General features: G+C 37.0%; 3 protein-coding genes across 8 annotated transcripts; 2 read left to right on the top strand and 1 right to left on the bottom strand.

The window, feature by feature from the left end:
• Positions 1–236: 236 nt before the first annotated feature.
• Positions 237–7,097, bottom strand: LOC140774441 (cyclic nucleotide-gated ion channel 1-like). 2 transcript variants are annotated; one of them, XM_073117446.1, is made up of 7 exons: positions 6,939–7,097; positions 5,961–6,494; positions 4,399–4,611; positions 3,172–3,449; positions 2,273–2,384; positions 1,651–1,887; positions 237–1,144 (listed from the first exon to the last, which is right to left on the bottom strand). In XM_073117446.1, exons 2-7 carry the CDS (start codon positions 6,459–6,461, stop codon positions 452–454), a joined length of 2,034 nt encoding a protein of 677 aa, XP_072973547.1. In that variant the 5' UTR covers positions 6,462–6,494; positions 6,939–7,097; the 3' UTR covers positions 237–451. The 2 variants fall into 2 exon arrangements, with proteins under 2 accessions (XP_072973547.1, XP_072973548.1); XM_073117447.1 differs by having other exon boundaries at positions 6,935–7,086.
• Positions 7,098–9,373: 2,276 nt separating this feature from the next.
• LOC140773104 (probable protein phosphatase 2C 52) lies at positions 9,374–17,207 on the top strand. 4 transcript variants are annotated; one of them, XM_073115482.1, is made up of 9 exons: positions 9,374–9,522; positions 9,957–10,151; positions 12,928–13,055; positions 13,132–13,230; positions 13,325–13,483; positions 14,409–14,495; positions 14,829–14,920; positions 16,082–16,156; positions 16,692–17,207. In XM_073115482.1, the coding sequence occupies exons 1-9, from the start codon at positions 9,467–9,469 to the stop codon at positions 16,854–16,856; spliced, it is 1,056 nt and encodes a 351-aa protein (XP_072971583.1). In that variant the 5' UTR covers positions 9,374–9,466; the 3' UTR covers positions 16,857–17,207. The 4 variants fall into 4 exon arrangements, with proteins under 4 accessions (XP_072971583.1, XP_072971586.1, XP_072971585.1 ...); XM_073115485.1 differs by having other exon boundaries at positions 9,382–9,522; positions 9,994–10,151; XM_073115484.1 differs by lacking the exon at positions 9,374–9,522 and adding an exon at positions 9,535–9,670 and having other exon boundaries at positions 9,994–10,151.
• A 1,532-nt stretch (positions 17,208–18,739) lies between these two features.
• LOC140773102 (probable polygalacturonase) lies at positions 18,740–22,629 on the top strand. Of its 2 annotated transcripts, none has more exons than XM_073115480.1 (6): positions 18,740–19,215; positions 19,602–19,934; positions 20,567–20,687; positions 21,031–21,205; positions 21,583–21,653; positions 21,843–22,629. In XM_073115480.1, exons 2-6 carry the CDS (start codon positions 19,605–19,607, stop codon positions 22,478–22,480), a joined length of 1,335 nt encoding a protein of 444 aa, XP_072971581.1. In that variant the 5' UTR covers positions 18,740–19,215; positions 19,602–19,604; the 3' UTR covers positions 22,481–22,629. The 2 variants fall into 2 exon arrangements, with proteins under 2 accessions (XP_072971581.1, XP_072971582.1); XM_073115481.1 differs by lacking the exon at positions 18,740–19,215 and adding an exon at positions 19,236–19,466.
• Positions 22,630–24,444: the final 1,815 nt, after the last annotated feature.

The raw sequence follows: 24,444 nt of genomic DNA, 5'->3' as shown, positions 1-24,444 counted from the left end.
AGAATAGCAGATAGACTGTAGCCCCAACTGTAGGAAGTTCCTACAGTCAGGGAGTACTGGGCAGACCCTGCATTGACTGCCAACTTGCCAAGCCAGTTAAAAGTTAATTTTGTACTTTTACCCAGTGCAGGAAATTGTTGCAGTCGACACTAGAGATATTTATGCTTCGAAGCTAAGAATGTACTTAGATTAACCAAATCATTATCATTTCTCTAGTTCTAGGCATCATGCTACCCTTTACTCACTGGAGATTTCTTATTATAGATCATCATAAATTGCCATAAATGATTGCAGCTCTACTACAAAGTCCTCACACAGCTAGCTGAATCATTGTCAGATTTTAAATTAAGCTGCGGAAATGTCCAGTTATACAACAGTGAACATCACAGCATGACAGGTAATTAGATGTATATATCTCAATATAGAATCGGAATACGCATGCATGCATGAGTTACTGTTCTTCAGAAGTATAATCAGGCTCTGATGGCTTCTGCAGCAGAATCGCAGGCAACCGTTCCTGCAGCCGGGATTTGCGAGTTCCATTCCGGCGCAAAGCCCGCAGGGAATTGACTGCAAATCTAGAAGCATAAATTGTGGCACCAAGGCTCGGAAATCCAGCACAATCATTCTTGAGGGCCTCCTGTAGTCTATTCTCTTCTAAAGAATCTTCAAGCTTCTTTCTCATGTAGCGACGCCAAGCTGCTTGTATAAAACAGGCTGCCCATGTCCTCCAATGATGTGAATAGAATCTAAAAGTATGGCGAAGCTGCTTGGTGTGGAGCCTCCGGAACTGGGAGGCAACGAATCTCAGATCATCAGCCACTAAAGCAAAGGCTTCAACCTCGGAGACTGCCTTCACAGTCCTCGTCGAACTAGGGAGGTTGGAGGACCAACGGGGGTCTAGAGCCCACGTCAGGAGCTCCTCGCCGCAGAAATCTCCAGCTTTCAGGTAATCTGAGTTGAAGAAGCCTGTTCTTCCACCATTTGTAGTAACACTCAGCAGCTCACCTCTTATGATGAAGAGCATTTCGTCCACCGGGTCTCCCTCACATGTAATGCAGCTGCTTTCAGTGTATAGCATGGGTTTCAGACGGTCACACATCGCATCCATTAGTCGGTCATCCATCTTCTTAAACAATGGTACCTATGTAGGACAATAGGAATGTGAAAAGAAACTCTGGTCATTATTTAAAAAGTTGAGTTTTTCATATATATATATGCGCAGATATCTGAATCATGGAAGAGAAAAAGGCTTGTATTATTTTGGGTGGTATATATATGGATGGTTTGCTAAACAAGGATGGACTTCCACGACCATCAGATCATTCGAACTTGTAAGAAAGTGTTCCAATGTATGATACTTCAACACTTATGGCATTGATGTTCCAGTTTATAGCAGGTCCACAAAGTCAATTGATATAGAAATAGTCGCTGGAAGGGATTTGAAATTTATAATGTAATATACGCTAGAATCAACAACCATTGTGTATGATAGGATGCATATTCCTGACCTTATTCACGGTCATGTGCACATGGCTGTTAGTCAACCACAGCAATTTAAGTTTACTCTCCTAAAGTCTTTTACGATAATTAATTCATAAAGTAAATCCAGGGTGATGACCTCAATGAGTAAATCACAGAAGAACTTACCCTCTTAAGCAGAGCTAAACAAAGATGACGTTTTATATCTCTTCTAAGGTCCTTGGGTAGATTCCGGAGCAACTGTTCTTCATCAACCCCTCTTGTTTCTAGCCATCTATATTGCTCATGACGACGTATTCGCTCCTTCAGGTTCTCAGGGAGTAAGCGATAAGACATCCATTGTTCTGCATCCTGCCTTCTCACTCTCATTTCTTCGATTCTTAAAGTGGTTGACTGCAGATATGTCTGCAACAGCATGAAATGGTGTTAGCATACTGACATATGCATAGATAGTCATATATTGATTCCTTCAGTAATGAATTACAATACAGTTTCGAATTACATGAATCCAAGCCATGGACAGAAGTGAAAAGGGATTTCAAGTTGCATAAGAAATTTCCAAGAATCACATTGCATCAGAAAATCTTATGCAGAGGTTATTTCCATAGGAAAATTCCAGTAGAAAGCACAGGAAAAATAGGTGAACTGTTAGAAAACTAGAGAAAATTAAAATTCTGAATCAACGCATTTGCTCACAATTTATTCAATTACCAAACAGAACCAGATAAGGCAGTAAAATGGCAAACAGAACCAGATAAGGCAGTTAAATGGCCACTGGACAGATAGCGACCTGCATATTGCCAATAAGAAGCGCAAGCAAGACCAAGCTAGAGATGGAGATGGAAATGGCAAACAATATCTCCCAGAAGAAAATGGTAGTCTGCAGACCTTGGCCTAGAGAACTGCAAGAGCATACTATTAGTTTGTTTAAAAATTAATGGCGTAAATTAATGATCTATGCATGTCAGACCATATGCAAAATGAGATCAATAGAAAGAAACTCTGCACTTACAATGAGATCAAATTAGATGAAGTACAGCTAGAGATAGCTGCTTATTTATTTTATAGATATGTTGATCTCTTTATGCAACATGCATGACTGACACAAATAGAGCATTTCTCATTAATACAGTATTCACTAAGATCTAAGCTCTGAATTGACAGGGCAGACAAATGATATTAAGAAAATTAGGAACTAACATATGGGTAGCAACCAAAGATAAAATAATTTAGCTAGTAATTCAAAGACTAGCTGCTTAATTTAGCATTATTATAGTTTTATAAGACACTCCATTAGTAGAAAAAATTAGACTCAGAGTCTCAGACAGGTACACTGAACAAAACACATAAAGTGTAAGGACATGATCTGGACCGTATTCAGAGTATATTCAAGGCAGTTCCTACTTCCGAGTACAATTCTCAAAGAAATTCTGCATAATGTACTGGAAATTAAAGATCTCAGGAGTTTAGAGATTTGCGAAGAGATAAAGAGGAATAAAAGCAATCCAAATGTGGGGACATATGCTCGTAAGATGACAAACGAAGTAAAACAAGAATAATTGCATATGCTAACATATTGGAGGGCCACTCAACTCTTAAAATTGGACGTAGTAAAAGTATAAAGATTAACAAAAAGAGGATGAAGATATTTGTAACATTAAATGGTGAAATTGATTTCTTTGCACAAACCTCAAATTTTGCAGTCCCCACCAAAAGCAATAAAATGACTTCTCCCAAATGTTCCATGACTGAACAACTTTATATTGGAGAGCCTGTTTGAATATTCCAAAGTCAAAGCCAGTACTGTCTGTAGTTATAGAACAATCAGTTGTGTTGAGCCCCTTGCTTTCTGTTTCCACACCTCCACAATACCAAGTAGTAATTGTACAATTATATATGTGACAAACATGCCTCCAGCAAGCAGCTTCCCTTCCAATAGAAAGCAAGTACCAGAATGCTCCAACAACCTGATTGAGAATCAACTGGTAATATTATACACCATTATGGATGACAAATCAGAAGATAGATTTTATTGTTCCTATATGTTTTAACCACCTAATAAATGAATTATTACCAATAAATATAATGTTACATGCATCATCAAGATCTGTGAGCATTGTTACCTCCAACATGATAGTAAAACAGCAAAGCCTTTTTCTTATAATGGTATAAATTGCATGCTACTATGACCTTTACATCACTGAGTCTTTTCTTTAAGGTACACAAGAAATCTTTAACTTCAAGATTTATCAGGTTATCATCACCATTCGTCCCTTGGGAAGAGGCAGGGTTTCCAAGCCCCTTGAAGAAAGAGGACAGGGGAAGTCGCTCGTTCTTTTTCAATGTCATGCTTCCAATAATTTTACAAAGTGAGATAACACCTGTCTCTGTTCTTTTAGAACAGCAAAATTTTAGCTCTCATCTCATTCAAGACAGCCCTTCCATCAAGACCTTCTCTAGAATGGATTTAAGTGTCCGGCAGCACAATCTACAAAGCCTGTTTGGCACGGCTGGGTGTTACATTAGACATGACAAGCCATGATGCTTATCGTATGTTAGCACAGGGCATGCTAGTTTGCAGTCAAGAACCAGGAAATTTGGCAAGTATGTTAAGCATGGTTAGGCCATCAAAGCAAACTAGCAATTGAAATGGCAGGCATGGCAGTAAAAGAAGAAATAGTTGATTTGCCTTGTTTAGAAAAAGACCAGGAACATTTAAAACAATCTCTTCAAAACACATAAATGTCAAGATAATACCCAAACCAACGCTGCAGGAAACGAAGAGGAACTGAAAGACAGTATGCAAACTACAGAAAATAAGATGCTAGTTTAATGTGCTTCAATTGTAAAGAGATTAAATGTCAACTGCAGTGCTCAAAAGGAATTGTTTTTCATCAACAACATAATAGGTCTTACATGACTTGCAAGCATGTAAAGAAAGAGGTTAAAAGCAGCCCCTGCCCATGCTGTTTCCACGATTATGCCAGCAGTTCTTGTAATATCCAGATAAAGTGGTATGATCCTTGCAAGTCTGGGCAAGCACTGTGCTATCATAATAAACATCAAGGGGGTCTTTGCATCAAAAGATGCTGAGCTTTTCAACTTAGGTATCAAAACCAGTACAGCCACCTGAATAGACAATAATATAATTGGACAAAACACCAGCCATTAAAGACCATTAGATCTTTATAAGATATGCACCTTTACATTACAAGAAACTCATGACAGATAAAACATTCCTACTATAAACTTATAAAGTATACAGTGAGCTTAAAATGCTAATAAAATTATTAATCAGACAATATTTGAATCGGAGTTCCACTAAAAGTTGACTGCAAAAGTATAGTCCATGCAATAATATATGTATGATAGAAATCCCATTATACAACTCTACTAATGCACTAATGACCATTTAATCCAGAAAATACAGATATAGTTACTAATGCTATTACCAATGTGCAAAAAGTACTGCTATAATATAAAGGACTAACTGCCATTCTCTGTCTTCTTTAGCTTCTAGAAAAGATGGTGAATAAGGTTATTGGTCAAATCCCACCAAGCTTATATGTCAATTAATATAGAAAATCTCGCCTCATATAATTCAGATCCACGTATTGAGCCTGTTAAAATATCTCCAGCCACAAGTGAGGGGAGTGTTAGAAACTCAGAATATAGAGGATCAAAAACTGTCCTCAATAAATTGAACTTTTAGAGAAGACAGTGACTTAACAGTTACAAGACACCAAACAAATTTAGCTAGATTTTTTACTATCCTTAAGCTAAATTTATAGGATATTATAGATCTTTATCCTATAACAGCTGAATCACTAATTACTTGAAAAGCTAGTTTACCTGACTTTGTTGGACTCCTAAACTAGCAGACGGAAATAAATGCGATACTTTTCTTTCTTGTTGACTCTCTTCTAGAGATGCTTGTAGGTGAATAAATTAGTTACACAATCAGCTTGCAGGATTTATCTAGTGTGCAGGTGGAGGTGAATAAATTAGTTACACAATAGGCTTGTAGGAAGGTTAATTTAATGTGCAGGAATTCTCAACTGAGGCACTGGTGCACCTTGCTTACCCTAGCTCCTTTTTTTCCCAATGCATTTAAACCACAGTAATAATTCTCTTAACAACCAAATTGGATGAGCATTTGTTAGCCAAAATCTTCTAGTTAAGATGTTGCACATATTTTGTGAGCTTCACAGAGTCTTTCTCAGCTCATATTACACAGCATCTTCCTGCTCTAATTTTATCGACAGAATTGACTTATAACTTGATTTAATTGATAGTGGTGGAAAATTGGCCATCATTATTACCTAACTAATTACTTCTACAAAGACAGTAAGAGTTAAAACTTTAAAAAATATGACGAGATATGTGGTCCTGGTAGTGCAACAGAGACCCGAGGGAAAAAATTTCCAAAATTGCAGCCAGTGCATTCATATCGATACATTTAAAGATGAATTTAATACCTGTGGAAGAGGAAGAACGGCAAGAATATCAACAAGGAAGTATGATGACAAGTATCTTTTCGCTATTGCTGAAGAGTCCTCAACCAAGACACCCTTTCCATAAACTCGGGAGGATCGAGCCAAGAAACCAGTCTTAAATTGAAATATGATATGCAGTATGTAAAAGATGTCTGTGAAGGAACGCAAGATACTTGTTGCTATTTCCAGCTCGTGATCCATATCAATGCAATTATCATTAGCATTGACAACAGGGATATAAAAGAACATGAAATCCACAGCTAGAGCCATCACACAGGACAGAACAAATATTTTATTCCACCTTTGAAGAAATGGTCCTTCAGGATCGAATACCTTCTTTCTGGATTTCAAGACCTCCATAACTTGGAGGGAATTGTAGTGAATTAAGCTTCTGATTGCTTCAGACCCCCATGTATATATCCATTTAATTATCCTGGATATCGAATAGTATATTCCTTTTCCTCTTCTTCTCGAAAGTATCATCTCTGAAATCCGGCAGTGTTCCAAGTCGCAATACTGAAAAAAAAAAAAAAAAAAACCCATCAAGAAGAAATAATCTGTAGACAATCCAAATAAGTAGACATAAGGCTCTGTTGTTGTTGCTGTCATAACGACGAATTATCACCAGAACTCAAACTGACTAAGAAGTGCCGATAGAACAACATAATTTGATTATTAAAGAACTTCACCAATGGCTGTTGCTACTCGTTGTAAAATTATGAAGTTTCTCTCAATCAAAAGAATTATTTATGTCTTGGATCAGTGATTTAGATTATCAAAATGGGCACCACGAATGTTGGACATAAACAACAACTCAACATAATATAGCTAACAACTTTTATATTAATAATTTATCAACAATCACAATAACATTATCAAATACATCGTATCCTCTCCATACTAATTCGCATTCTTTTCCGGTAAAAGTAAATAAAAAACGACAGCATCTCGTTTACCGACCACCGACTTCAAAGGAGTAGGAGAAGCAGAACGATCGGTCGATCACTCTTCTTCGCTCACTCGAAGAACATCGAACTACTCCTCTTATTGCGAGGTAGCGAGAGAGATCGAGGAGAAGCTTCTCGGCTGCTCCGAAGAAAATGCCAGCGGTGATTCTGATTCGTAGTTGGCGGCGGGACCCGCTCGGGGCTTTTTGGAATTTGGACCGGAGGACTCGACGACGTGGCGGTTTTTTTTTTTTGTTTGGGAACTTTTACAAACTATCCCCTGTATTATAGACTTTTTATAGTTTCAATTTTATTTTCTTTGAACTAAAATTATTTTATCTTTTAACTTTATTTTATATCACTACGACGCCGGCATAACTTTGACTAAATTACGGCTATTAAGTTTTCATCAAGAATTAACAATATTTGTGCCTTTTTAATTTAAAACTTATTATCAATTTAAATAAAAATTACTTTACATCCTAAGTTATCCTAAACTTTCTCTTTAATATATATATATATTTATATATTTAAGTCTTTTTTTACACTTTATTAAAAGTTGAGGAGTAAGTACCATTGCGCCACTTGTTAATTAGACCTTTCCAACAAAAGGTTATGGGTTTGTAGAAATGTAGGGGGGTTTTGGCAAATGTCCCCTTTTTTTTAATTTTTTATACAATTATTAACAAATATATCCAGATAAATAAACTACATTTATTTAATATGCTTTACTATGAATCAAAGAGATGCTTCCCTTTCGGGCCACGTGGAGTTCATGAAAATTAAACTACCAGTCTACTGCGACGTTACTTGAAATTCAAATCGAATAATTAATTTTGTTTCTTACCTATCCTTTTCTTTTAAATTAAAATTCCTCACGTAAGTTGAGGCGTGGACGTTTCTTATTGGTGATTTGACTAGCCTAAATTCTCGTCTAGGAAAGAAGATGAGTCTAATTGTTATCCAACTTTAATTTTTTAGAAAGTGCCTGTCGAATAATTCTAACACATTAAGTTGGTTGACTTCTGTTGACTTACGTGGTAGCTGACAAGTGTTCTCTTCTGTTCATTGCTTATTGACTGGCCGACTGCTCTTTTTTTCCTCTGCCGAATCATCAGAGGATCGCAAAGTCAAACTAAAATTAATTCTTTTAAACGTTAGGAGTACGATATATGAATTTAATAGTAAATATTTATATGGTAAAGTGTGAATTATAATAAAGATAAATTATAATTAATTGAAATCTTATAGGGTTCGTAGTAAGTACTTAGTAGAGTGTCTCATCGGTTATTAATCTCTCTGCCCTCCTCTAGCTTTGGCTAGCAGGGAGGAGTGGCCTCTTCTCCCATCTTAGGCTTTTCTCTCTCTTTTTCTCGTACCTTTGCTTCCCTTTAGCTGAACAGAGGAGAGGCATATCTTTTCTCTGTCTCCTGTTCTCTCTACTACCAAGCTGGCCAACCTTATATTTCTTAGCATATATCTTCACCTAATTGGATTTTGCCAACTTTGGCCAGGATGGTGTTGGTCAAGGAGGGCTCTCGGCCTCTTCTTATCTTGCCAAGATGGCGGCCAATTTGTCGTGGCGATGTCGACGTGCATGCTAGGTTCTCGACTCCAAGCTAGCACCCCCCAAATCTCTAGCTCGAGTTATGACATTGTGCTCCTTCCTTGCTCATGCTTAATCTTCCTGTCTAAATAACTATTATGGAGAAAATAATGGGTTAGTGGTTTTGTTTAATGATTCGACTCGATTAATGACTTAACGGTACAGTTTGTTAAAAAAAACAGTGAGACAACGCAGTAATTTGGAACAAACTTCAGCTACGTTTAGCTCGGACTATTTATTCGACAACGCACATAACTTAAAGTTTAGACTAGACATCTTACTATATTGATTAAATTAAACTTTTTGTCAAATTTATACTGGCCTTTAAACTCATATATATATATATATATATATAGTCACTTAAAGTAGTAAGTCAGAGATTCATAGTGTACCACGTGACTCCTACTTTTCCTAAAAGAGGAAAAGTTTTGGTACGAGTGATGCTACCCAAAATGGGCCCGAATCCGACATAGATGAGCTCGTTTCGAGCTGGAGGTCGGCTCGGTGAGGTTAAAAAGTACTAATTTGATTTGGAATGAATCCCTTCTTGATATTATCCACTTCAAACATTGATTACGTATGTTATTTATTTATTTATTTAATGAATTACTAATAAAGAGATCTTTTATAGTGTAACGAGTTAATGAGTGCGTGAATATAAGAAATAGATTTAACTTTTAAGTTGCATCTCGCGAACTCTACTAAGTGTACCCATTTCTAAACAGTGAGTCACACGGTTGGACTCGTAAATAGTGAAAGACTGAGGGTGTGAAATGTAATCTGCGACTCAAAAAGGTTGTGAGCTAAGGCTAAGCTAGATAAATGACGCCAAGGTCGATATCGTCACCTCCGGGACGATATATCGGCCAGATAAGCGATATATCGGTCTGTGGGAAAGAGGAGGAAGGACTCACGAGTCACGAGAGATTGGACGCATGCCACTGCCACCGTGCCACGTTCTCGCCCTCTTCTCGTGCCACCCCACCACAGCGTAACGCCCCTCCCCCCCCCCCCCCCCCTCTCTCTCTCTCTCTCTCTCTCTCTCTCTACTTCTTGAGGAACTTCATCTCTCTCTAGCTTGGATCACCGAGCCGGAGCTGGCCCTTCGTGAATCGCTTCTCGGTTGGCTCGTCGCAGAGGTCTGCGATGCTTCGATTTGAATCGAGCTTTTTCTTCTACGCTTCCCTCGATCGAAGTTTTTTTTTTTTTTTTCCGAAAAATCTTCGTCTTGTTTCCGATTCGGTATAAGGATCGGTGGATCGGTTTAAAGTTTTTTTTTATTCTGGATGTTTTGGGTTTCAGATTAGTAAAGGGCTTATCTTCCATTTTTTTCCTTCGTTCTCCTGGTAGTTCTCTTTGTGTCGGACTGCGTCATTGGCTTTTGTTTCATTGATTATAATGGAATGAAATTTGTGGAGATTGTAGGCTGTATTTGGTAGAAATTAGGTGGTTTTGTATGCAGAGGGATCTGGATAAGAAGTGGGAGCAAGGTTCAGAGGGCGCGGAGAAGATGATGGTAGATTCGGGGGCGCCGGCGGATCCACCTGGAGCCGTCGCCGATGCGGTACGTGAGAAGGATCAGGTGGATGATGGTGGATATACAAGTGGGGGATGGGAAAGGTAATAACTTTATAGTGAGAGTAGAATTGGAGCTTCTAGTATTGTTTGTAGATTGCTTATTATTGTAATTACATCATGCAGACATGGGATTTTTTCTTGAATTTATGTTAACTTGCTTCCATTATTGTTAGAATGATCATTAGTGCGCGATCACGTAGTCTGGTATTCAGTTAGTTTTAGTGAGATATAATGTTTCCTGCATCAAGATTTTGTGGCCTAGAAAGCAATGTTGATGTAATGTGACTTGTTATATTATTCTGGTACCATTGCATGATGGCATCAGTTCTATTCTAAAATCTATAAATATGTAAAATTGGTGTTTCCTGGAGGGCAATTGTGAACATGCATTACTGTAAGTACAATTTTGGAAAGTCCGAGTGAAGAGACTTGCTGTAACAACCTGCCAAATATGAATAACAGAATAAGTGATAGATGGAAAAAAGACCAATTGCCATGAAGAGGGGAGAGATTGATTAAATATTTAAATTCTATCTACAAGGTGAGTATTTCTCAAGCTTAGCATCAAGTCATCAATGAATTGGCAGGTTAGATGAAGCAACAATTATCTATAGTTGTACTGGAGTTCAAACATAAAGATAAAATCATAAAGGTGATGATGGCTATGTCACCTGATGATTTTTATCTTTATGCTACAGCTTTTAACATCTGGTTATTGATCATGCGGGAAAGACCCAAGTTGCTAATCAAGGACCGGTCAATTGCATGTTTGATGAATTAATTAAATGTGGACTATTGGCTTTGAAATTTCTTATATATTGAAATATCCATGCTTGAAAATATACCGCTAAGATTTTTATTCCCACTTTTATTTCCATAAAGACCTGATTGTAATTTCATATAAAACATGTAGTTGGCTTCTGGTCTCTCTTTTTTTTCTGAAAAGTTGAGAGGACATCTTTTAATGTATGTATGATGTGCTGTATTACTGAAGTACTATGCTACATGAACGTGTACACTTCCTCTTTCTTTCCTGGTCCACAACTAAGGAGCACATCATAAACTCTGAAACCTGAATCAAAAAGTCATAGGTCGGAGTCAAGCAAACGGACTCTGGTAGTAGCAACATTGTATGCATCTTGCCTCCCAAGCTCCGTTCCACAAGAGCCTCTTCTGCTGGGATGCCCATCTAATGGTTGTTTGCAAAGAATTGTCATTTGTACTCTGAATAATTCCAATTATTTAAAGGAAAGAAGCATGGGCATAAGCCTTCCAGCTTTTGGGAGTCTTTTGAGGGCAGTATCATACTATCATATCATTAATTGGGAAGTATCCAGCTTGAAGTCACAATCTTAACAAAGCATCTTAATAAGCTGTTCCAATATGAGAAATCTAATTTAGGATTTTGTGATTGTTGTATCATGACACATGAATAAGAAAGTTCTAAGAAAAAGTTAGGAAGGTTTCTATACTGAGCAAGTGTTGCAATAGAATGTGCCAGATAGTAACTCGTGAATCAAATTATGTTGTCAAGCTAGATATGGTCATGATATTGTTGTAGCCAATGAAAGTAACACTTTTGGCCTGAAAAAAAGTGCATGTAATCAATGAGATATGCTCCTTTAGTTATGCAAACAGTGTAGCAAGAAGGTAACAATGTCAGACAATAACTAAAAATGTGGATAATTAATGAGAAACTACTTTAGTTATCCAAATGTTGTACAGGGATGCAACATTTTTGGGCACTAACTGAAGATGCAAATCATTAATTATTGATGAGATATACTTCTTCTGTTAGTAAACAGAACATGAAGAAGGTACCATAAAATGAATCAAATACAGGAGTACAAAGCAGGTTAAGCATGGAATTGTGGACCTAGTAAATTCATATGGAGCGATCGAAGCAGGAAACTTTACAAGATCACTTATTGCACGACTTTTATATTAGACTTATTCTTTCTCCTTTTCACTTATTGCACGGCGTTTTATAAGAGTTATTCTTTCTCTTTTTACTTGAAATGGTTGTATCTTCCTTTAAGTTTGATTAATTGATTTAGTAGCAGCTAACCGACATCACATCCTGAGTTCCTGACAGTTCAATAATTTCAGAAGCTCACCTGTATCTTTTAGGATCTTAGGACATGTCCTCTTCAAGTTCATACAAGTAGCTAAGCTACATGATTGGAGGTCCTCGAAAACTATATTTGTATCTGCTGCATTGTCAATCCTCATTGTAGGAAAGAACTATATTCAGTTGCCTATGGAAACTATGAAGAGTAGCTAATATTTAAAGAGAGCCATTATTGGTTTGATATATTGACGCCAATGTTAGAAAGTGCTTACTAAATCTCCAGATCCTAAACTCATTTCATAGCAATCTCGTGGTCATCCCTTTGCCCAATCTTGTCTCCTATCAGCTCCATCTGTTTCTTTGATTTACTCTCCTCTTTGCTCAAAGGTAGTTATTCAAAGTGGCTGGTGTCTCAACACATATCTAGCCGGGTTAGTGAGTCAATTATATATAGAATTGGATTGATTGCCTTGAGGAGTTGGATCAAGCCATGGCAATTCTGTGCTTCGTTTATTGTCTTAGAATGTTCTTAATAAATCTTGAAGTAAAAGTTTTTATCCTCGTTCCCTTTCTCATGAAATTCTATTAAGTTTACAACTTAGACCACCAAGGATTATCAGAGTTTGCAGTTCTTTTGGCATTAAAGTATCTTCCGCGTAATAAAAACTTATTTAGAATGTCTATCTATCCATTTTTCATCTTAAGGTTTAGACAATTAGCTTCATATATTCAATTGACTACTTGCAGTGAGGACAGGAGTTTGAGTTGTGGATATTCAAGCTTCAGGGGAAAGAGGGCTAGCATGGAGGACTTCTACGATGTAAAGTCATCGAAAATTGATGGAGAAAACATTAGTCTTTTTGGAATATTCGATGGTCTGTAACTTCTTCCATTAACTTTTTGTATGAAAAACAACTGCATTACATCAGTTTTGAAGATTTGGTATGGCAGGTCATGGTGGCTCACGTGCTGCTGAGTATTTAAAAGAGCACTTATTTGAGAACCTCATTAAGCATCCACATTTTATGACAGACACAAAACTGGCCATAAGTACTTTGAACTCTACCTTATAGGTTTTAAACATGTCATCAAATTTTTTTACTCCAGTTTATAATTTACGCACGTTACTCGTGGAAATCTGCAGGTGAAACCTATCAAAAAACTGATTCAGACTTTTTGGATTCTGAACAAAATACTTTGAGAGATGATGGTTCGACTGCATCAACAGCAGTTCTGGTTGGAAGCCATCTATTTGTGGCAAATGTTGGAGATTCACGGACTGTAATATCAAAGGCAGGAAAAGGTGCTTTGACTTGTAGGATGCAATAATAGAGTTTGTCTGTTTTGTGAAGAGTGTATTATATACTGAATTGTGATTGGTGACAGTATTAGCTTTGGAACTGGTGTACCACTTTCACTATTTTAAGTCCAACCCTTTTGCTTTATCAGTGAGCTTGACACCAGTGATAATTGTCAAAAACTTCACACATTTGTCACATGGCTTGTGATGCACAAAACAACTATTAAGGGATTGAGAGTAGAGAACAGATTACTCATTGTTTCCATAGTGGCATCATCTAGATTGAGGTTATGATGCAAATTGACCAATATGTTGGGCATGAATATACATAAATTTGAACTGCCCATCAAGAACAGTACCAATAATGGACAGATCTTCCTTTTATCTCTTAGGTTTTTTGTGTTTGTTGTGTTCTTTTGTAAAAGAAATATTGTAACAATCCCTTCATGACTTATCGCTCTGTGGAGGTTCTCTTGTATATATTCATGACATTACCTGTAATAACAAGCATTGCTTCTCACATGTATCATATGCCCTTAAGGATTGCAGAAAACAAACTGGCAGTTTAAGTTCTAGAGTTGGTACTTAGGCTGATTTTTACTGAGAACATAAACTTTAAACTGAAAATTGAGTTCTTACAAATAAAATATTGGTGATTAACTAAGGAGTAAGGAGGTATCGCAGAGAAGAGAGTTGAATACTGTAATTCTGCATTCCCATCCCTGTTTCCATTTGCAGCAAAGCTTCATATTCTTGCCTGGGAGTAAATATGCCTTTTGCATGTTGATTTTCCTACTCTTGAATTCCAGTCTTCAATTCCCTACATGCTCTGTGCGTTGTTCACCTGGTAATTCTTAGAGGCACTGCATCTGATGTTATTGTTGTCTAGTTAATGAGCTAACAGCTAACGTCGCCTTCTTCCTTGTAGCAATTGCACTCTCAGATGATCACAAACCAAATAGAAGCGATGAGCGTAAGAGAATTGAGAATGCTGGAGGAATTGTTATGTGGGCTGGTAATTATCTTATTTCATGCAGTTAGTTAATTGAATGTGCATCTCCAAGTAACATCCGTACTAGGTTTCTTAATGCTAACTGCATAAATCAGTATATGGATTTCATGTTCCAAATATGTACTTTTATGAGTATAAATGGTGCATTAGTTGTTCTTTTTTCCATGTATAGAATAGTTGGATGTTCATCAATTCGACATGTTTAGTAGTATGGTTAAACTCTATTAGTGCTGATGCATGTACAGTTTTCCCAGTTTTTTCTTCCTTGCAGGATGGTCGTTTGTTGGAGAGGACAAGATTAATCTTTTAATTGATTGTGGAATCTTGGTCTTACAGGTACATGGAGGGTAGGGGGTGTACTAGCGATGTCCCGGGCATTTGGTAACCGCCTTTTGAAACAGTTTGTTGTTGCAGAACCTGAGATTCAGGTACCTTACTACACCAAGGCACTTGCCTATGTCTCTTCATCTTGTCTTCTCAACTTTGAAAATTGGATGATTGAAGGATTCTCTCACTGTTTGATAAGTACTAGTTGTGAAAATCAGCAAAGCTTGAGCAAGTAAGGATAAGCTCAATTTGGCTCATTTTAAAATGAGCCATGCTTGAACTTGCTCTTTAGTTTTAAGCTGAGCCTGAGTAGCTTGTTAGCCACTCATTTAAAGGATAGGATTGCTCAAGGAACGAGATCATAAGACCTTAGTACAGTAGAAGTATTTCATGCTTCATATTCTATTAGATGGACCAAAAAAAGAAAACATTACTTTTGATGCATACTTTTACCTCTATACCTGTAGTGTATACTGATTCTGCGGAAGTAGACATTCCAATACGTAATTTTGTATTTATAAATTCCCAAAAGAGAACTATCACTAAATAAATTTTGGGAACATTGGTTATTAAAGAATTGAGGAGGTTGGTTTCCTTAAACAGCAAGGTGAAAATGTATGGCCATGTGACCTTTTGCAGTGTATGCGTGTGATTGTGTTGATTCAAATATATGTTTTCATATTGATGTTTAATCATTTTTATATGCTAGGAACCGGTCTCTTCAGACCAGCAACTGCATCAATTCATTGTCTGCCAGATAAGTAGTTGAGGCATTTATCAGCGTAAAATATTCCTAGTTCATGAACCAACCCATGTTTTCATTTTAACAACATGATCCATAATAATTTTACTGCTGTTGAGAGAATTTTATTTGCAACTACTTTTCCTTTTCAACCTGTTTTACTTGGCTTTGCTTTTAATTAACTCTACTTCAGCTCAGTTCTAATACCACAGAAATAAATATTAGGATGCATTATAAACTCTTAAAAGATCTGTACACTGGTATTGAGCTAGGTGAGAGAAAGGTATATGAATTTGACGATTCAACAGAGTAGCTGCTTATTAGTAAATTTGGTCATTTCTACACCTTATTATGCATCGCATCAAGAAAAGCAATTTCTGACAGTCTATGTTTCATTACTCAAATTTTACTTACATAGTCTGAGATGTATGGAATTTACTTATCATGAGTGAAGATGATCTCTATGATGAGCCACAAAGGCACAAACAGGTCACCTTTCTTCAAAAAAAAAAAATTTCAGGAACAAGAGATAGATCAGGAATTGGAGTGTCTGATTCTGGCTACTGATGGGCTGTGGGATGTGGTGCCTAATGAGGTTAGCTTTCTTTTAACTTATGTGTCAGTCATTACATGATTTCACATGTATGCGCTTGTGTATATAGATAAATTTACTCCCATTTAATCTCGAGACCTGGCTTTGGTGGTCATCCTCATGAATGTTAGACATTGATTAAGAGACATTTATATCATTGCATTGATTATCACTTTATGGGATTCTTTGGTTGACTTTTCTGATGGTTTTGTTATCAAACATTCATTGCAGCCTTAATTTAGTTACAACTATTAAATGATCCTGTTTGTGTATACCTTCAACATGCCAGCATGTTTATCAAGATATGAATGTGAGAACCTCATAAACGCTATGCACAATAGTGATATTATTGTCTCTTGATATTGTAAAGATCATGGTGCTCTATTGCATCTTTAACCCTGCATGGATATTTCAAAGCAAGTAACCAAGGTGGTTATATTATCTCCCTGCTTCTTTATGATTTGTGGAGTAATTGCTTCATACTTTTACTTCTGATTCGTATACATCTTTCTAACCAAACTGATCTTTCGGAAATTAGGATGCTGTCTCAATTGCTAGCATGGAAGAGGAACCAGAGGCTGCAGCTCGGAAGTTGACTGAGACCGCCTATCTACGTGGGAGCGCCGACAATATTACTTGTATTGTTGTAAAATTTCACCATGACAAAATCGGTGTTCATTCACCAACAGGTGATCAGGGTTGACATCTTGATACCTAATATTTTGAACTTAAGCTGGACTTTATGCCATCATAGCCCACGCATGTGCCATTTGCGTTTGCTTGTTTATTACAAAGACAAACAGACTCCTCCTTTTGCGATGGATTGTTTTCCTCAGTTGCTTGGTTGCTGATCATGTCATCTGGACTTAGATCTCAAAATCTTTTTCTTCCCCTTTTTTTTGTCTCTCTCTAGCATCTCTCATTGAGAACTCCAAATTTTCCTGACAACTGTGGAATCTGGCAGAGATGCAGCCGTAGGACCATGAACAAATTTTTGGTTGGATTGAGCAATTGTATTTCTGAGCACTCAATTATGTCAATTTCCTTTCTCTTATCGGTTTCTTTCAAAAATCCTTTATTTACTTACTCATATGCCTCTCTAAAGTTGACATTTACATCTAGATTTCTCAAACATATAATATATACATAGATACCTATCCCATTTTTTGTTTTAAAGCTATATCTTAATAATTTAATACGAAAAGGATAGAAATATCTTGTGAAAACTAAAATAACAATAATTTTGTCTTCTAATGTCTAAATTATTTAAATTCTAAGGGGTACCCATATAAAAAAATAATAAGAGTTTTAAAATATATGCATATAAAATCTGAAGAGTATACATAGAAGTATTTAATTTAGAGATGTATACAAACAAATATGGAATATTTAAAGGATATCTATGTGAAAAAAAAGAAGCGATTCCTTATGACTTATAAATTCTGGGGCACATGAAAGAAGCTTGTAGGGCTTAAGCTATGACGTGAAAGGAATTGCAAGCAGCCTATGACTGATTTCTTGCAGTCGGGTGGTCAAGTTGAATTAAATCTTTTTATTTAATTTATAATCTATATAAATAAAAAATTAAAAAAATAGATTCAAATAGTAATAAATCTTTAAAAAGAAAAAAAAAATCCATCCCGAGAATAATAATCTGAAAGGTTTATTTTGCCGCTAACTTCAGCAACCAAAAGAGTAACCAAAGAGATAAGAAAAGATAGTCTCCAAGTAATACTAAACTTATTAGCTTCGCGGTAGATATAATTTAGATAGCAAAAGTTTGCATTGGTGGATAATTGGAACAGAGTGTCTGAGTTGGGAGTTGGAACTCATCAATGTCAACGTCATCCACAGGCGAGCTATTCGGTCCTTCTTAAATACCGACAGCTCGGTTGGGGTCAGTCTCCACTTGGCCAGTCAACGTCGCATTGCGCTGTTCGACGTCCAACACCATTCACTCCGTAGTGGGAGTGGGCCCATCGCCCCCTCCATAATTAAACACGAATTAAATTATTATTATTATACTCCGAAAACAGATTACTATGCTTTGTTTTTATAGATAGATAGATCTACATCTGCTATCGCGAGATATCCTTTTCTTATTCTGAAAGTTATTCCGGATTTGTACCTCTTATTCCTTCTCACATGTGGGCCTCGCCGCGTTTGAGAGAGAGGGAGAGAGAGAGATTTTACGAGTAAATTATAGTTTACCCATAGTAATTAACATAAAATTAAGCACACCTATTTTTAATTTTAATTGTCAGTTAGCTGTTAATTCCACCATTTGTGCGCATTATTAGACTCTAATTTGTCTTAGATTTATTGATCATATCCATTAAGAAGTAATATGCATCTCTAAGCCTCTCCCCCCCTTAGATATTTTATTAAAAAATTAGCTAACTAATAAGGTGGATAAAGTTATTCTCACTTCCTTTTTCCCTCAGTTTATTAGAGTTTAATATTTGAAATAATTGCTATAGATATCACTAAAAGGAGTCTTTGTTATCCATCATAAAACGATAGTTGAGGGGTTAAAATGTGAAGTATTATTGATCAATCAATTATATGTAATAACTTAGGCTTTGGTTATCTGGTTCTTTGATATTATGAAGGTCATGTAACTTCCCCTCCGGTTAAGAAGAGTATGCATGAGATGTGTGATCTTAGATCACTGTAGATGTAGATGTTATTCCATGAATGCAGCATGAATTCTAGTGTGATTCCTTCCCATGTGGCTTCGCTTTGAAACTGTTCGATTTAATTCCCCTGAGAGCTTGTCTTTGTCCTGGAGAGTAGTAAACAAATGGTCAAATGCTAATAGAGGAGAGAGACGAATCCTATCGCCGAAGGCCCACCTCTCCTTAGCCCATTACAATATTGTACATTTATGTGCACTCTTTAACATTCGCTTTTGGCTCCACTCTACAGCAAGGTGGGTGGAAGTGGCCAGTAGTGGTGGCGGTGGTGCTCTTCTTTTGCTTTGATCCATTAGATTTGAGGCCAGAGAGGGATATACCAGCTCCGGGACAAACGCATTCTTTCTCCCAATCTTTTAAGCTTTGGTGAGCGGAGATTTCATGTTTGCATTTGCTTAAGTTTTCGTTCTTGTTTAGTTTAGATTTTCTCTTTTGGAAGCATCTTCTTGGCTTGTAAACTTGTGCTTAGATTAATGAGAGGAGAAAAAGCTTCGTTAGGGGGATCTGGAATGACCACCTAAACCTCTGTTTGGAGGTTTCTCGTTGATTTCTACACGCACTAGCTCATAGATCAGAGATAAAGCTAAGAGAGATAAAGAAAAGAGGAAAAAAAAAAGGCATGTTTTTTCCGTTTCAGCAGACGGGAATCTCTCCTTAAAAGCTCCTCTTGGAGCTTTCCCTTTAGATTTTGATGTTTGGGTTTCTCCTGCCGACAAAACCCTAACCCTGGTTTCTTCTAATTTGTATTCTAGAATATGGTGCCGTGGAAATGGCCCCTAGTGGCTTTGCTGCTGCTTCTTATAGTGGTGGTGGCAGAGGCGGCGGACTGGGAGACGTGCTCTGGGATCGTGCCAATGAAGAGACGAGGGGCGTGGATGTCGATAACTAGCTTTGGTGCGGTTGGTGATGGCCAGACTCTTAACACGGTGGCATTTGCCAGGGCGATTACGAGGATCCAGCGGCGAAGGTCGCCCCTCGGCGTGCTTCTTTATGTTCCTCCCGGCGTCTGGCTCACCGGGCCCTTCAATCTCACCAGCCATATGACTCTCTTCCTCGCCAAGGGCGCTGTCATTAAGGCTGCTCAGGTACTATTGGCCCCTTTGAGGATCTAGTCACGGATAAGAGGATGCCCCTTTTTTACCAACTCTTGTTTGTAATGTATTCTTTATGTAAGATGGTATCTTCGCTGCTTCAATGAGAAAACTACATGTAGGTTAGCTGTGGATTACATGTTTGGTAGCTATTAAGCAGGCTGCTTATTTTTAAAACTTCTGATATGGGCTTGTGGACTAAACTGTAAGTTGATAAGCCTTCTTTTAAAGGCACCATCTGAAACCTTTCAGCAGTTGCATTTTTTAGTTTGATATTGCTGATTGATATATGGGTACGTACGGTGTTTTACCTTTTCTTTTTCCACCTACCATTTCATTACTGAAGAATCGGGGGCTATTACCAGTTCCAAGATTCTAATCATAGATAAGATATTCTTCCCTTTTACCTACTCCCTTCTGATAATGCATTGGTTTTTGAATTATACTTCCTGCTTAAATAGGAGAATATTTTGCAGTCATCTAAGGATTGATTTTGGTGTCTATTGCACATAAGGTAGTATGAGTTCATATGTAAATTAATTTGTGTTTGTGTTCATATGCAAATTTATGTTGATTTTCTTGGATATCCTCAGCATTTCATATTGTGGGGCCATTGGATTGTGCAGGATACAGAGAACTGGCCCTTGATTGATCCTCTGCCCTCATATGGTAGAGGTCGGGAACTACCAGGTGGCAGATATATGAGTCTGATTCATGGGGTTGGCCTTCAGGATGTAATTATTACAGGTGATTTTCACTTATATTATCTTGAGATATGGTACAATGTCATATTCAAGAATCCAGTAAGTAATTGCATTACTTTGTGACATTAGCTTGCTAGTTGTTTCTCCTCGACTTCTAATTTAGTGCATATATTCTTCACCAGTAGGTAAAGAATCTTCTTATCAAATTCTGGATTTTGAGTTACATACGGTTGAACTGGTAGAAGCTCCCTTATTGAGTTGTGAATCATATGTACTTATTGTATGAGTAAATATTAATTAAACTCAGTTCACTATATGAGCCCATGAACAAGGGCCTTCTAGATAAATCGCGTATGCTCATTTCTTTGGCTACTTCACTTCTACAGGTCAAAATGGAACAATTGATGGCCAGGGTGATGTTTGGTGGAATATGTGGAGGCAGAGAACACTATCTTTCACTAGACCAAATATATTGGAACTAATGTATTCTTCAGAGATCATCATCTCTAATATTGTCTTCCGGGATTCGGCATTTTGGAATATTCATCCTGTTTATTGCAGGTTAGCACATGAAACAGAATTTTACTTCAACTTTATTCTTGCAGCAGCTATACTTTCTTTTATTCCATTGAACCATCTTGTGTGGTGAACTTGTATCTCTTCCCTTTGATTAAAAAATATCAAAGTAAGTGCTTGGTAAGATATCATGCACTGCTATGCTCATCTGAACATATCCAGGAAATGTAACTACCTTAGATGCTCACTTATCGCTGCATCTTCTCTCTTAACAGTTTATCTATACTTTAGTAGATCTGCACATAATAAGAAATACGTTCATGCTTTTTTCTATCTGCTATCTCATGCATTCTCCTTTTCTTTCATTCATGCCTGTTTCTTTTTTCTTTCCAACATCTAAAACCCTCTCTTCCCATTTGCAGCAATGTTGTAATAAGAAATGTGACTGTGTTGGCTCCATATGACTCTCCTAACACTGATGGAATTGATCCGGGTACGTCTAATAACATATACTTTTTGCTGATCTTAGTTCATAGAAGAGTCTTCACGCTGGTTCATTAATTGTTTGTGTAATTCTTTTTTCCACTCATACTAGCATATGTTCCTTGATTTCCACATTAAAAGCTGTTGACTTCTTATTGACAGATATAGTTCTCGACTCAAAGTTGATTACTTTTTGCAGATTCGAGCTCCAATGTTTGCATCGAGGATTCCTTCATTTCAACAGGAGATGATTTGGTGTCTATAAAGAGCGGTTGGGATGAGTACGGCATTGCCTTCGGGCGCCCCAGCTCTGACATCACCATTCGACGTTTAACAGGTTCCTCCCCTTTTGCGGGCTTCTCTATTGGAAGTGAAACCTCCGGTGGGGTCGAGAATGTCTTGGTGGAGAACATTAACATATACAACACCGGCTTCGGAATTCACATAAAGACTAACTCTGGCAGGGGAGGGTACATTAGAAATATCACGATCTCGGATGTGACCTTGAGCAATGTTCGCAAGGGTATGCGCATTGCTGGAGATGTTGGAGACCACCCCGACGATGCATACAATCCAAATGCTCTTCCAGCCGTCGACGGCTTGATGATCAAGAACGTTTGGGGTGTGGATATCCAGCAGCCAGGATTAATAAAAGGCATTAGGAACTCGCCATTCACGCGCATTTGTCTCTCTAATGTCAAGCTAAACCCCTCAAAGTCACGGGAAATGCCATGGCAATGCGAGGATGTGAGCGGCGGTGCTCTTCAAGTGCAGCCATCGCCGTGCACCGAATTGACCAGCACTTCTGGGATGAACTTTTGTACAGATGCTCTCTGATAGTTTCAGTGTGTTTAAATCCTCAATTTCTTATTCTTCTTTAAGGACTTCCATGTGATTTTATGTTTTAGACTATGCAGTAAATAAAGTTTGTGATTTACTATTTAGAACTTATTTGGCTCAACTGGGAATTATTCTAGTGCAATAAACTAGCAGAATATAGATAGTTCAACCGAAATAAAGAATCTAAAGGATAAATAGGAAGTCCTCATTCTGATTTTTGGCATTTTTATCAAGGGTAAGTTACATCTCAGCTCTTAAATTATTATCTAATTTCTTATAGATTTATCTTATAGTGTAAATAAAAATATCATATTAATTAAAATTTAATCTGCATTTTTTATCTGATCGTAAAATATTAAACCGATTAGCATTTTATGTATATAAATTTTTTTAATTTAGTATTTCATCAGTTAAAGATAAATAATATTTTTGTTAGGGCTACAGTATATTAATATTACACCTCGGTTGATAATAAATTCGGTAAAAAAATATTCTTTGGGATCAATTTATTTTTCCATTACAGCCACTAACAAAGCTTTGAAACAGTCAAAGATTCCTCTCTCTCTCTCTCTCTAGATATATATATATATATATAATAGGGTCATTATCATATTCGAAGTGGGGCCAAGTGAAAGAATAACGACTGATTGGAAGTACTTCGATAAGCCCACTAGATTTTGGCAGGGAAGAGTCCAAGGTTGTCAAAATTTGGTACCATGACTATTGACAAGGAAAAGAAATTGTTCAAAATAACTGGAGCTACTAGAATTACGTCTATGACTATGTAGTATGTAGTCATGTTGGCACTGTTTTGTATCCTTCAAATAGGAAACAAACTAATTTTAATTATATTATAGAGTTTGGCCTGATGATTCAATTCCCCCTTCTTCCCAATAGATGAGATAGAAAGAGTGCAAGCTGCATATAATATCTTACAGTTATTAATAACGATTACTAAAACTATACTAATCATCAGATAATTTCTTCAATAATAATTATTATACAAATATTCTCGAATAATTTTAGGTTAGAAAGGTGAACCCTATTTTGTTGCTCCTATTTCGTTGAAAACTTCCAACGATCCTCAGTCATCAACTTTCACTTTTATGATTAAAAAAATCCAATGCATCTCCTCCCTGTCACAGTCTCTGAACAAACCGCGTAGAGGAAGCTTTCCCGAATCCACGCCCTACGTGGAAGCGAACGATCGACGAAGAGGAGTGGAAGGGGTTAAAAGTAATTTTCTCTTTTTCTTGTGGGGGTTGGGGGGGTGGGGGGTTTAACGTAGCCGCGTTTCCAAATCCTCCCTTTTTCATGAATTCCATCATTATTAATTACTGTGAGTGTGACTCCGCCTTGCTATACGAATACTAGGCAGTCCGCGACTGGTAGCCATGTGCAGTCGCAGCGATTTCGTACAGTGAGGATTGGATAGGATTTCCATTCCACGAGGCTTTGACCACTTATTTAGTATGCTGCCGTGGCAGTTATTGGACTACCAAAAATATATTGCCCTTATGAATAATCATTGTATCTCGTGGTTTGATTTATTTGTCTTTTTCTTCGTTTTTTCCTTTTTTTTTATCTATATTTGATTCAATGGCTCAATTTGTGGATGATGCTAAAGGATAGTAATAGTATATATATATATATATATATATATATATATATATCACCAAGTGGAATATGAGAGATATTTTTAATCTAACTACGAGTTGAGTTGACGGTTTCTTCCGGAATTAATTTTTTATTAATCAAATTTAATAAAATTTTTTTTTAACTAATTAGGTACATTTAAATCTTTTTAACTAATATACTTTTTTTCTTACGTTGTGATTTTGGAACCGATGCCGGGTATGAAAATTGACTATTATAATCGTTGAATTAAGATTATAATTTTTAAAGATGCATCAAGTATTTGCCTATTATGTTACCCTCAAAATTTTCTCTTTTTTACTAAT

Source organism: Typha angustifolia, chromosome 13, assembly GCF_048772165.1.
Source record: "Typha angustifolia cultivar Huaian chromosome 13, ASM4877216v1, whole genome shotgun sequence".
NCBI lineage: Eukaryota > Viridiplantae > Streptophyta > Magnoliopsida > Poales > Typhaceae > Typha > Typha angustifolia.
This window is presented reverse-complemented; position numbering and strand designations above follow the sequence as displayed.

Coding starts and splice junctions, on each gene's coding strand:
- LOC140774441 (XM_073117446.1), bottom strand. CDS start 6,461: ATGATACTTTCGAGAAGAAGAGGAAAAGGAATATACTATTCGATATCC. Junction 3,450..4,398: donor TTTACATGCTTGCAAGTCAT/GTAAGACCTATT, acceptor ATTCTCAATCAG/GTTGTTGGAGCATTCTGGTA. Junction 2,385..3,171: donor TGGGGACTGCAAAATTTGAG/GTTTGTGCAAAG, acceptor ATGCTCTTGCAG/TTCTCTAGGCCAAGGTCTGC.
- LOC140773104 (XM_073115482.1), top strand. CDS start 9,467: ATGCCACTGCCACCGTGCCACGTTCTCGCCCTCTTCTCGTGCCACCCC. Junction 9,523..9,956: donor TCGTGCCACCCCACCACAGC/GTAACGCCCCTC, acceptor TGGAGATTGTAG/GCTGTATTTGGTAGAAATTA. Junction 16,157..16,691: donor GGGATGTGGTGCCTAATGAG/GTTAGCTTTCTT, acceptor TTCGGAAATTAG/GATGCTGTCTCAATTGCTAG.
- LOC140773102 (XM_073115480.1), top strand. CDS start 19,605: ATGGTGCCGTGGAAATGGCCCCTAGTGGCTTTGCTGCTGCTTCTTATA. Junction 20,688..21,030: donor TCAGGATGTAATTATTACAG/GTGATTTTCACT, acceptor TCACTTCTACAG/GTCAAAATGGAACAATTGAT. Junction 21,654..21,842: donor CACTGATGGAATTGATCCGG/GTACGTCTAATA, acceptor TACTTTTTGCAG/ATTCGAGCTCCAATGTTTGC.